This window comes from Vanacampus margaritifer, chromosome 7 (assembly GCF_051991255.1).
Source record: "Vanacampus margaritifer isolate UIUO_Vmar chromosome 7, RoL_Vmar_1.0, whole genome shotgun sequence".
In the NCBI taxonomy this organism is placed as follows: Eukaryota; Metazoa; Chordata; class Actinopteri; order Syngnathiformes; family Syngnathidae; genus Vanacampus; species Vanacampus margaritifer.
The window spans coordinates 12,058,896-12,072,849 of NC_135438.1; the positions used below are offsets into that span (position 1 = coordinate 12,058,896).

General features: G+C 39.5%; 1 protein-coding gene across 1 annotated transcript in view; it reads left to right on the forward strand.

Moving 5' to 3' along the window:
• The first annotated feature begins 6,038 nt into the window (after positions 1 to 6,038).
• Positions 6,039 to 13,954, forward strand: part of zcchc7 (zinc finger, CCHC domain containing 7) — a 45,279-nt gene continuing 37,363 nt past the window's right edge. The window contains exons 1-3 of the mRNA XM_077570834.1: positions 6,039 to 6,130; positions 7,914 to 8,534; positions 9,592 to 9,775. Coding sequence (XP_077426960.1) covers positions 7,989 to 8,534; positions 9,592 to 9,775 — 730 coding nt within the window. The 5' untranslated portion in view covers positions 6,039 to 6,130; positions 7,914 to 7,988. The remainder of the gene's footprint in view (positions 6,131 to 7,913; positions 8,535 to 9,591; positions 9,776 to 13,954) is intronic.

Genomic DNA, 13,954 nt, shown 5'->3' on the forward strand with positions numbered 1-13,954 from the left:
CCACTTGTTTGTCTTTCACCCTCGTGCTAATTAATGTAATTAACACGGGGGGGGGGGTGTTGTTGAGGAGGGATGACGGGGATTGGGATGGGGCTTTGTGATCGGTGACCCCAGCGTTGACCGAGCGGAACCGGAAAGAATCGCATTAAAGGGGGAGACAATAAGTAAACACGTAAACACAAAGGAAGGTGCATGGTGTCTCTCAGTGTGGGACGTTCACCACACTGGCAAAATTAGTTTTACAGTGAAATGAGTGACTGAAGAGTTGCAGTCACTATAAAGTGAAGGGAGAGTTGTGGTCACAAGGGGCTGCATGGAAAAATCTGCTTTTACAAAGTTACTCAGTATTTTACCTGATGATTGTGCTTGTAGTTTTGAGGTAACACTAGATACGATAGTGCTCTATTTTGAGTGTAGGGTTGTTGTAAATAAAAAAAATTTAAAAAATTAATAAAGAGCGTATAGGCCTATATTGCAAGTTCATTGCTTGGTCAACACCTTCCCATTTCCCCCCATTTTCATGGCAAATGTGCTTCTTCTTTTTTTTGCTTTGCTTCTAAGGATCAAGTCAAGCCTTCATTTTGAATCTTTCTATATCCAGCAGAGTTTTGAAATTGTTTAGTGTGAATTTATGTAACAAAGCGATACTGGCCTTTGTGTGCCTGATAATCCAATTTTTCCCCTTTATGTGTATGAAAAAAAACTTTATTTAAACACCTTGGTGACAACTTGTATAGTGTGTGTCTGCTCCCCGCACAAATGACCTCAACATCCACTGGATGTAATTCAGAGTGGCACTTGTGAGTGGCAACACAAGATTCCCTTTCTTGCAGCCGTGCTTGCCGTTGCTGTGGCTATTCTGTAGAAGGGGGCTTAAGGGCAGCAGGGCGGATTGAGCAATTGGACACATTGTTTGTCCATGAAATATTAGGTGACACAACATGACACCAAGCCATTTATATGTAAAGGTATACATTTCAGCGTGACCATTCAACAAGAGCCAACAAGACTGCTGTCAATGTTGTTTTATATTTGCCGCTGGGAAAGAGGTGTTGTGGCATGGAGGAGTAAGTGTGTGTGAGTGAATTTTAGAGCTTCGGTTTACAAGTTTATTAAATCCATCGGCACCAGCCACAGGCCCTGTATGCACTGAAAAGGTGTTGTCAGACTCTTCTACATGGAGTGCTGTATCTTCAGACTACCAATTGTTAGTTTGACCTTGACCTTGAAAATAAGTAATTGATCAGAACATAATGTAAACATGTCGCTAACCTTTTTTGCCTTTACAGTAGCCTATACTAGGGTGGAAAGGAGTCATCGACTAATTCGACTATAGTCTACCTCGATTTAAAAAAAATGGTATCCTATTTGGTTTGCATTTTGGGGAAGACAGTAAAGCAACGATGATGGTAACACACTACAAACTTCAAAATAAAATCTTCCAAAATACATAAACATTGGTATGCTTTTATGTCGAAGTTCACGGCAGTGCATGGTGGTGTGGAGGCTAGTTTGACTTGTCATCATACTGACTATAATATGATAGTTGGAGCCCAGTTTAAGTTTAAATTGCCATCACAAAATGTTGCCACCAACTTCAACACCTCATAATTAAGGATGCTAAATATATATATATATATATATATATATATATATATATATATATACACTGACATTGTAGAATGTAGTGCCTGTTTCAAGCGTTAGCGGCTAGCAGCTAGCTAACGCTTGAAACAGGCATTCACTTAGCGGCTAGTGGCTAGCAGCTTAATATTTAAATTTTACACTGACATTGAAGAATGTGGTGCCTGTTTCAAGCGTTAGCGGCTAGCTGCTAGCCACTAGCCGCTAAATGAATGCCCCATACAGGCTGAATGTCAGTCAAGCTACTACGAAGGCAGTTTAATGGACAATTTCGAGCATTTTTGATATTCCCGCTACGCTGTGAAAATAAACGGCGTATTGTATTGCTTTTGCCTGTGACTATACTTGCATACAAAGCTTTCAGAATATCATGCCTAAAAGTTGCTGTGCAACATGATGGAAACTGAATTCATTCCATGTTTTTCCCATGATGCCTGAACATTAAAGAAAATGTGTAAAAGCAGTAAAAGAGTGGAACTGGATAGTTCAAATTGGAAGCTAACCACGAGCACAGTGATATGTAGAGAGCACTTCCTAAGCTGTAAGAATTATTTTTGAGTGTGATCAAATGTAATATTTTGTTTTCAACATAGTTTAGTCGTTAACTAGCTTTCATCATTATCCATTCTACTGTATATAAATGGAGTAAATTCCCCTCCACCCTCCTCAGAGTGATGTTAACTTTTTTCTGATTTTCTTCATCCAAATGGCGGAATTTATTGACACAAATGTCCTACTTTTTGTTTAGAATATTAAAAGAGTGTAGAGTGGCTGGCCAGGCTAACTCAACCTGAGATCAAACCACCACAGTGCCTTGCGAGCTAACGAGCAATGCTAGTCTTTTGACATGATTTAGCTTGAATATCGCACATTTAAATTTTCTACGGAACTGTTTTTTTTTTTTTTTTACATTATTAGCATAATGTGGGTCTACAATAAGCGAAGTGCGCATCTCGGACCGCGCAGCACATTGCGGATAGGGGGGCGTTACCTGGCTACCAAACAGTAGTCAAGAGTAATGAAAAGCAATGGAGACTTAAACGATTTCAACCGCATGAAAGTTGATGGTTTAATTAAGCGTTTTTGTAGTCACCGTGGATTGCCTGTTAGAATGAGGAATGCGTTCGGCAACAGACAGAAACGGACAGACGAACTGGCTGCCCTTGCATATGCTGCATCCATCCAAAAACTACCAGTCTTATTGACAATTTCAATGAGCGGAGAGCTCGTATTCACCGAGTAAGACCACCATTTTGACTTGTGACATAAATGTGACGTAAGCTCGGAATTTTCCATGTAGGAAAAAATGACTACACACTTTGATGCTGACATTCTGACAGTTACAGTTCCTATAAGTGATTAAAAAAAAATTGACATACCGGGCTTACTCAAATATGCTATTTTAGCTGGCAAAATCGCTCCTGTGGTTCTGACGTGACTTTGTCTCACAGCCCAAAATCGAACTTACTGTTTCTTGAGAAGAAAATACAGTTTGCTACTATAGACAGTTTAAATTTTGTGTGTGTGTGTGTATGGGGAGGTTGATCATCTAAAAATGAAAACCAATAGGTCGTTCATTATTAAGTGATATATGTTATTTTCTCTTGTGTAATCATACTTGTTCTTTAACCAAGCAACGTTTTTTTTTCTTATTTTATTTTTATTTCATCAGAATACACAATTATTTAATAGAATTTTCAGTAGGATATCCAATACCAAAATAGATCGCTACAGTTCTACTGTACACCCTTTCTCCCAAGTGGCTTTGGTGTAAGGATGTGCAAGTTTAAGGCTAATCATTTATTGCAAAACTTTTCAAAGCCAACATTTCTTCTCATAATACTGGTAATATCCTTCGTGTAGCCACTGATAAATATAGGATACTTACATTCTCCTCCATTGTCATCATTTGTAGGTCTGACGATGTTCACAGTTTCTAATTCTCCGACTGGCTCAAACTGAGCTCGTAAGCGGAGCTGGTTCAGTGCAGCAAAACTATATGCTACTTTGTGCAATTCTTCCAGTTCAATCATTTCTGATGTCTTGCGACAACAGTTTTTCCAAATTTAGGAGGGAAAGCTTGTTTTGTGTTATTTTGAGAACAGTATCCGTCAAACCCATCATCAACATTTCATCACAACAAATGACTCCCAGCAATAGCATGGCTGAAGATGTAGTTGGGTCCTTTCTAGACACCAAAGCAATGTATTTCTTAAACAAATGACCAACAGCTTCAGGATATTGGCAATACATCAGGAGGATACATTGTGTGTCTTGGCCACAGCGGCGGGAAGTAGGAGCCGTACAGTGTAAGGTGCACAAAAGCACCATCAAATGAGAGCAATGACATGCTTCTTTTAACTCCTTTTCTCCAATAAAGATCATTCATCAGGCAGAACCATCCTCCTGGAATGTATGATTGGAAATCAGGGGATTTCAAATCCCTGTCCCGGATACTCCATCCATCTTTAACACTCCACTGGTCTACACACTTAGAAATGAACTGGTGAACCAGATGCCTCCATTCAGCTGGTCCCCGACCTTTTCTAAAATAATAATAGTAAATACCAGCAAATGCATGGAAGTCCAAATCAGGCAGCCACATCACAATTTCACTGAGGCAGTCAGGCATCCCGAACCCGCACCCAATTTAGGGAGATATGAGGAGCAGAGGAGGCACAGACTCCCTCCTCTCACATATGCACCTCCCAAAAACAAATGCAGGATTAGAAGTGTGTGTATGTGTATGTGCAGACATAGACAGCCTGAAAGAGTTGATAGTGAACGTATAGGTGCAGTCTAACCTTTGGAGGGAAACAATCCAACTCAGTGATGGCCTTTCCTATGTTGACACGCATGGGGACACCTCAAGAATCAGATGGCATTCACTTCCTGAATCCTTATTATAATACCAGTCTCCTCTACTATTATGAAAGTGATTCCCATAGTTGGATACACAGTTTGCAATTATTCTCTTGATATAAAGGAGAGGAGGTGGCGGATGCTAATGCAACACTGTCATGAAAGTCAGGGTGGCGTAAATTTTCTGCATTCAACTTGTTATGAATATGACTGATGGCGATAGCTAGTCTGTTGAAGTACATTTACATATAGATTTCCATTCCAATCAACGTGCAATAATAGTCCTGGCTTGAGGATTCCGAGCTGTTGCTCAGACATGCGTGCACACACAGCGAAGGTCTTGTGCACATTGTGACATTTCATATTTGGGCTGAAGGAAGATGAAATTGGGCTGAATGTGACTGTAGCAAAAGCTGAACATGACAACATCCATCCATACATGGTGGCATTTCTATCATCAAATGTTTCACAATAACATGAGAACAAATCTATTCTGCTTAGTGACGTTGATATGACTTTGCCTGGCATTTCTGTAGCGCTGTATCAGCAGTGCTAATATAGGTGCAATGTACTTTTCAGATTTTGCTTCTGTTTGGATGCAAGTCGACATGCAAACATACTGAGAGTAAAATTAAAGAGAGAATGACAGCTTTCCACATAATCAATTCACTAAAAACAGCAGACAGAATAACACCTAAAACAGTGACTACGAGGGTGCCATGAAAGATCATAAGGGAGCCCGCTGGACATAATCAAATTTCATTTCATTTGTTTGAAAATAATTGTTAAATTACAGATATATCTTTGTTAATCTAGCTATGTCATTGAACAACTAAATACATGATGGTGCAAGGTAGAGGAAACCTGTTGGCATTCTTACAACAGACAGTCTGCCTGTTGAGACAGAGCTATGGCTTCCTTGATTGTGGTCAATTAACCTGCCCCAATTTCACACTAAGTGAGTAAATTGAGATGAGATCATCATCATTTTGGTATCCTTTCTTTTTGTGACATTTCTAATATGGTCTGTGTTATAAAATAGATTTTTATAATGTTAAATAGGTGCATTGGTTCACTAAATGAGAAGCACATTGAAGATAAATTACCCCTAACAGCTACCACCGAGAAATTCATATTCATTATAAAAGGATGAAATTTAAAGTTGTATCTTTCACCAACTTAAAAGTAATTAAATACATAAATAAATCATAAATAAAAACTTGTTTAACATATGAACTGATTGATTTCTTCTTTAGCCACGAATCAATTTGTTGTTAGAGGAGCAAGTAGATAAATAAATGCATAAATACTACAAGTACCGTAAACAGTACTGTATATGATTTAGTTTGTTCACTTCCCCACACACGCACAGTAGGCATTTAATTAAATATACAAAATTAACAATGATCACAAGAAATACAAATTTAAAAAATAATTTCTGTTACACATTGCTGTTTGGCTTCCACGCTCCGTGTTGGCTGGTGTGAATGAAACGTTTTGTTTGGCCAACCAATTTTTCCCGTCGAGTAAACCCGGAAGTCAATCGTTGTGTTTCCTTCAGCACAAGTGGAGACTTTACTGTACAGCATATGTGAGAACAGACGCATCAGTTTGGGGCTGTAAGGTAAGGTCATGGATATATAGGCTATTGTACATATTGAACTACGTTATCATGATGTCGAACGCCAGCAAACGTTGATATTTTCCCTCTTCGAGTGTTTTCGTGACTGATGTGCTCATTGTTTACATCCTGCTATGCTGTTTCGAGCACGTGGGCACAACTTTAAGTACACATGCTTGCCAGATCAGTCGATATTTTAAAAATTAAAGTTCATTATATTTGATTTATCAACCAGCACAATGCGTACAAGTTTTGGAGAGTTTCGTTTTACTTAAAATAGCTGTATGAGAGAGTCAATATGCGCTACAATGCGTCTGCCGGCTAGTTAGCATTTTGCTAACCAAGGCTACTGCCATACATAATATTCAAGATAGATTGAGTGCGAATCTGTTAGTGTTTACTAATGATGAGCATTTTTCGAGGATGGATGAGTGTCAATGTGCGATGTCCGGATACTATTAACTATACACACACGTACTCACGTTGTTGTACAAGTGATGTTACAACACGTCAACATGTCTACTTCAAATGGAGGGCAAGCCCATTAATACACTACTAGCGTCCCAGTAGCATACTATTTGTCATTCTTGTGAACGTATCTCTGTCCTAGAAGCATATTTTTAAGTGTGTATGCTTTATTGAATCCACTAATTTTAATTTCACGGTTGTAGTAGTTTTTATCAGATAACAGTTTCCGTGATCCGCTCAACTTTTTACTGAGATTGGCTGAGATTCTTCTTTTCTGTCCTTTTAATCCCCGTGGACGGCTTGTGACAGCCTAGCGTGGCGTTTCTGTAGCCGGTGGTCATTCTCAGAGGCCAATCATCTCCAGCCATCATGGTGCAGACACGCTGGACTAGACAGGGCAATGGGCCAGTACCATTTCTCACATTCTCAGTCCGCTGTGTCTGCGTGTGCACGCAAGAGAGATTGTGCAAATTAACTTCTGACATAATTATTATCCTGGTCCGCCAGATTTGTTCTTGACCATCAGTTGACAGGATGTTTCTTTCTGCACTGAAGCCATGATTACAAAAAAAAAAAGAAAACAAGCTAAAACAAGAGGGGAGGAGTGGAAGTGGACCGTGTTCTCCTCAGCTTGGTTAACAAGCCCACAAGGATTTCAGAACCAAGACCAAAGTTTGTCCTCTAATTGATGTCAGCTTCTGAACTCTTGTTCCTAAGCACTAAAGATAATAGTTCAAATAGTTTTATACCAAGTCCACTGAAAAATGGTCAATTTGGACTGGGAAGATGTGGATGAACTTTTAAACCACACAAATGAACCAGCCAAACTGTATTGTCGATTATAGTCCAGCACCTAGTTTTGGTTTATAGTGAATCTGAATGCTCATTACAATTACTGTGAGAAACCAAATGGTGTATTTTCGATAACAAATAATCACATGATCATGTTACATTAATTACACTGTTTAAATATTTGTAGTCACTTAGTTCTCCCTTTTAATTTAGTTTTTTTTTTTTAAATTGCACAATGCACTATATTTTGCCCTTAATTTTTTGGGTACAATATACTCTCAAAGGTCAAACATGATACTGGTAGTTTCAGAATCACCCTCCCCCCTCACACACACACTCATTGGAAAAATGAGAATGTACTTGACTTACAATTGGAAAAATAGCCTCTGCAAAAGGACAAAAGACTTAACCTTCACATGCAAGTGTAAAAAAAAAAAAAAGTTGATCAATGTTCATAAACCAAAATGTTTTTAAATAATGATAATTATGACACTATTTTTGTTTGTGTTCCTTTTTTTCTTCATAGTGTGAGTGGCCTGGACAGCGTGCATGTATGCATCTGCTCATCTGAGCGCCTGTGTACGAAGGGTTCTTTGTGGTTATGTACTGCAGCTATCAGAACCGGCAGGCGCTGGAGGATGATCTCTACCGGGGAGATGGGGAGGAATCTGAGGGGTCAGAGGCCTTCAGTGAGCTGGAGTTCCACCTCTACAGTCAGCTCCACTACCCTTCCAACACTGGGGATTTGGAGTTGCCAGATGGAGAGGACCAACCCAGCCAGGAGATCCATGCGGCTGACAAGGCTGCAGAGACGGCCGTTAATGTAAAACTTGAAGACTCTACCAAAACCAGACCACGATCATCGAAAACTGTCAAGCTCGAGCAGCAATGTAACAACAAGAGTGAGAAACAAGTTAACCAGAAGAAGAAGAAAAGTGGCCCTAAAGTCCAAAGGCCATTGCCAGGATTTGAGGAAATCATCGTCATTGATTCTGACTCTGAAGTTATAACCATCTCTGAAAGTCATTCCTCCACTTATGATGATGACGACGACGTAGGGGTTTGTGCCTTGAAGGGAGGCAGTGTACACCGAGTGAAGAGTTCCATCCCAGCCGTAAAGGTTGCTGCAGAGATGACAAGTGTTCCGGTGTGTTACAGTCGGTTGCCTTGTGTTCCGTTGTTATGGTGAAGTGAAGTACAGCTGTTGTAAAATAAGAAATATTAAATAATGATACAGATGCAGTGCATTTTTACATCACTAAAACATAGGCACAATTGATAATATAACAAAGCTATCAACTGTTATGGATTGCCCACGTTTTGTTATGGAATTGACTCAACTCTACCTTGCTATGACCGTAAAACTGTTTTTTACGGATTTGAAAAAAAAGTCTCTCATTGCTCATACAGATTGAAAATTAGCAAAAATAGATGTCGGTAATTGTGAGCTACCATGTTTGTCAGCACGCCAATGACCCGTTGCTCTTCCGCCGGTAGCTCCGGTGATATCATGCATCACTATTGTGGCGGCTGTGGCTCAGGGTGTAGAGACGGTCGTTCAGTAACCAGCATGTCGGCTGTTCGATCCCCGCTCTCCCCAAGTCATGTGTCGTTGTGTCCTTGGGCAAGGCACTTCACACACATTGCCCCTAGTGCTACTCACACTGGTGTATGGAAGGTGCGAATGTTTGGTGGTGGTTGGAGGGGCAGTCGGCCCAGACTGGCAGCCACACTGGCTGCTTAAGTAGCTTACTGCCGCCATAGTGTGAATGTGTGAGTGCATGGGTAATGTATCCATTCCATTGTAAAGCGTCTTGAAAAGGGTGTCTAGAAAAGCGTGTCTAGAAAAGCGCTATATAAATCCAATGCATTATTATTATTATTAATATTCATTACACTGCAGTAAAAGCTAGCAAAGGAGTAAGACGTTCGCCGAAAGCCACTTGAGGCTATCCACAATCACTGCTAATAGATTAAGCAAGGAACAAGGGCAGCGGTTTCATTTCAAGTTTCATTGCCAGATTGACAGACAAAATCTGTATTCTAACGACAACTTTATTTCTAATAGAATAAATGTTATGACACTGCACTGTGTAGTTAGTCGCTAGTCAATTGACTGCTAAATATAGAACAAGTAGATTTTGTAAGTAGATCTTCGTTAAATGTAACCTAAGACTTTTTCCTGTGTTTGTTTTTCTTTTTAGACGCCCCATAAAAAGGTGATTAATATTACTCCAGTGACTTTGGATTCAAGCAGCTCAGAATCATCCAATTCGTGCAACTCTGATTCGGATGTTCTGGAAAACTGGATGATCCTGGGTCAAGCCAAGCAGGAGGGCGACTATTTCATTTCACTCAATGTGGAAGGAATTGCAGACAGCATTGCAGGTGTGTGTGTGTTTGTTTAAAGGGGAAGTCAACCCCAAATGTTCTTTGCAATAACATGTCTAAACATGACTTTCTGATTAATATTACATTTGTGGAATATGAGTTATGAAGCAAAATCCAGCAGTTTTTGCCCATCTCGGGGCGGTTATTTTTCCACTTGCTGTGGACTTAAAATTACATCAGTTTTTCAGGGCTCAGGTAATGACCAATCACGGCTCACCTGTTTCTGAACCCGAGTCGTGATTGGTCATTACCTGAGCAACTATGATGTCATTTTTAATCGACAGCATGTGGCAAAATGTCTGCCGATGCCCCCTGACATGGATAAAAAGGGGTGGATTTTGCTGCTTAATTCATATTCCGCCTCAGAATGGCGTGTTTTAATCAGTGGGGGCACATACAACACAATAATGTGAAGAAAATTTTGGGGTTGACTCCCACTTGAATTAGTTTTCATGGCTAAGTTGTTTCTTCTTTGGATCCGTTTCTAGTCATATGCGATTCAGCTGATTTGTAAAATATGACACAGTTTTCTAAAGCCCTAAAGAGATACTTGACTCATTTGTTTCAGTTTTTCATGAACATGAACAATTTTTACCTTTTAAAAACTAATTTTCCCACTTTGCTGTCAACTGAAGATGACATAACCTGTGCTGAGGAAGTAGGCAACGACCAATCATGGCTCAGTTTGCTGACCAAACCCATAAAACAGGTGAGCCATGATTGGTTGTTACCTACTTCCTCAGCACATGCGATGTCATCTTCAATCGACATCAATTGGATTTTTTTTTTATATTGGTATTAATTGTACATGAAAAATAATAACTCATTTTGGACAAAATATTAACTTTTTACTTCTGAAAATACCTCAATGAGTCTAATGGCAAACGGTAGTCACAATGAATAAATTGATCCGTTTTTGGATAATGAGATGCATGACATCATAAATGAAGCCTTCTGTTGTGATGTACAGTATGAAATACTCGTTGCACAGTGACAATTGCTTTCAACACAACAGGGCGGGAAAGGTGAGTGTCAGGTCTTAAACGTTACATTTTTTTAATTTTATTTTATTTGACACCTAACCATCGTCCTAACAATGGTACAGCTCTGATACTGCCTTCAAGGTGGAAAATTGCCAGCTCAGCATTGTTGCCCCCATTCTATGTCTGTGGACACAGAAAATTGTTGCCTTTAACAAGCAATGAGAAAAGAGGGTTGGATTTGTGTATGTAGCATCTTTGCAAATCTGTAAGCGCTTTACATTCTTTGCACTGTCGGGTCGGCTTCTCTCCTCTCTGATGCATCTTTAAGTACGTTTGTGTGCCTCATGTATTGATATGTACGTGGAGGGTTTGTACAAATTTGTTTCTAAAATATTCTCCCTCTCATTAGCATGCATGTGCTGCACACACACACACACACACACACATAGACGCGCGCACACTCACACAGTCGTAACACTAATGCCAAAAACAAACAAGAGCGAGACACTCAGACAAGAGCATCAAAGGAGAAGGTGAGGGGGGTCGGGAGAGATGGGAGTAATCAAAAAATGAATAAAAATGTTTGGCGCAAATCTCTTCAGATCTACACATTATCTTAACCTGCAGCCTCAGCAACCCCTCCAAGCCAACCCCCCTCCCGTCCCACCTCCTTTCCCCCCTCCTTCCTACCTACGGCGCCTCCATCTCATTCTTTTATCCAATTTCCTCACTATTGTCCTCCCTCTCTGTCTCCCCCATTCTCCCTCCCTGTGTCTCTTGCACCGCTTCTTCCTCATTTGAATTTCCCTGGGCTGATGTTTCTGCAAGAGTGCTCCCTGACTTCCGCACACAGGCGTTGTAAAGGAGGGCGCCTGTAGCTGAGACTTTGGGCCTGCTTTTTGGGGGCAAGGAGGATTTCGGAGCTCCGGTCTCCCCTCCTTTTGGCTGGCTTTCTCACTGTGTCGTCTGGCTCCTCTCTGTGATCTTTGGAGCTTGACCTCATGTCTACACATGGGGGATCATGGGTGTGGTGTGAAAGGGGTCTTAAAGTGAGTGAGACGGGGCGGTGTATTTTGCCCCCCAAAATTAAATGAAAGTGAAGAAATTTCATGGACGAGCCTCATTTGTCTTGAGCTGATGCATTTGTCACAGAAGAATTGCTCTTTTCGCTATTATATGCTATATTAATCATGAAATTAAATTGAGAATCCAGGAGGCTAATGTTCCCTCAATATAATTTCTTTGGGTAACTAAATATTTGCAAAACATTGAGCCCTTTTTATAATCAGCTTATTATTGTGTTAATCCTTGAGATTCTCACTGAGCTGAAGTCCCCCAAGGTATGCTGCAAGTGTCATGAGACAGTTTTCTCTATTAAAAATTCTTCATGTGCTTTGCTTTTGTTTTCATGAAGAAATGTTAAGTTCTGATAAAGCTGCTTCTGCTGCAGCATTCATGCAATGCCTGCCATTGTTTCTTTTGGTGAACATGTGTGTGTCCATGTGTGTATGCCACTGACCATATCTCCTCAAAGAGGATGCAAATTGGTGTGGCCACCAAAAATCTAATTAATTTGAATCTTTGCAACATGGATTCATCAGATTACATACTTGTATTCTTTTATATATCCACCTTCTTTTCAAGGTAAAAAAAAAAAAAACATGACTTGCAGAGCATTTGCTTTAAGGTGCAAACCACTGGTAAATTAAATATAAATAAACAATACCATATAATGATAATAAATACAAAATAAATAAATAAATCATTAAAAAAAAGTCTTGACAAACCTCTCCAGCTGTCAAACAAAGAGGATGTATTGTCATACCTGCTGGTTGACTGGTATTAATTACCCAAGAGTGTGGGTGAAGATACGCTTATCAGTGTATTTATATACTGTATATGGCAATTAGCCACAATCATATGAAAACCTGCACAATGTACTGTATTACTATGTAGTTTAGTGTCGGAAAAATTCAGCGTTTTTTATTGACACAGTCATAGGGGTATTCATTTAATGCAGTTTCTTATTGTGGTTATAGTTTAAAGTGGTCTCGATCCGCATTCTGCACTGCTTCACACAGAGCTGTTCCTCTTCTGTATTGACTCATGTTCAGGCCTGTACAGTACTCAGTCTGATTCAGTGTACAGTCCTACTCCACTGCAAACTAAAACCACAATAAGCACAACGTTCAACTACAGTGTCAATCAAAACTATCTATTATTATTTGTAAAGACATCATTTTTTTATGCCCATTTTCCTATTGGATCTATTTAGATTGTGCCAGTGCTTATAAAGGTGCAGCGGATCGCTGACAAAACGGCTTTCATCACGGCTTTGTTTCTTGATATCTTAAATATAACTCACAGTGTAAATAGTTTAGGATATTTTAATGGCATATGGCTCTGGATCCCACTAGAATATAAACACCAAATGCACTGATTATATTATGTTTTTGAGTTAATTTACATAAATGCTATGAGTAAAAAAAACTAAAAAACTTTTTCACTGAAGCAACCCCCTTTGCTCCCGGCTGATTTACTGTATTTTGACTGATTTTGCAAGGCCCACAGAATATTGTATTTTATAGCTATAAAAAAACATGGAGCCTACTAGGGATGTAACAATATCCAAACATCAGGATACGATGATATCACAATATGAAGCTCACGATACGATAACTATCACGATATTGTGGGGAGGTTAGCGATATTTGAAAAATGACACAATATTGTAATATTGTTCATAGGCATATTACGTTCCCCTTTACCTGACCATTAGCATAGATTAAAAAAAAAAAAAAAAAAAAAAGATGGGCTAAAATATCCCTAATGAAAATTAAATTGCACTAAAAAATAGCCACCAGAGGGTGCTGGAACTGCACAAATGGAAATCCACATGACTTTTTTTAAACAGATGTGTTTATTTAATAGATTTAATATTGTGAACATGACGACAATGATATTGTGGCCGTTTTAACCTCGCGATATCACGGTATTGCCGTTATCGTTACATCCCTAAAGCCTACCAAAAGAAAGATTGCAAATGAGTTAAGTACAAACTTCACTGGGCGTCTGTTTTTGTAGACAATTAATTGGTTGAGTTATATTGTATTTTCTCGCTGCATTTTACTGCCAACTGCATTTCTGTGTTGGGGGTGCGAGTGGGTGCTTGTGAAATGGTTTTCTGTTTTCA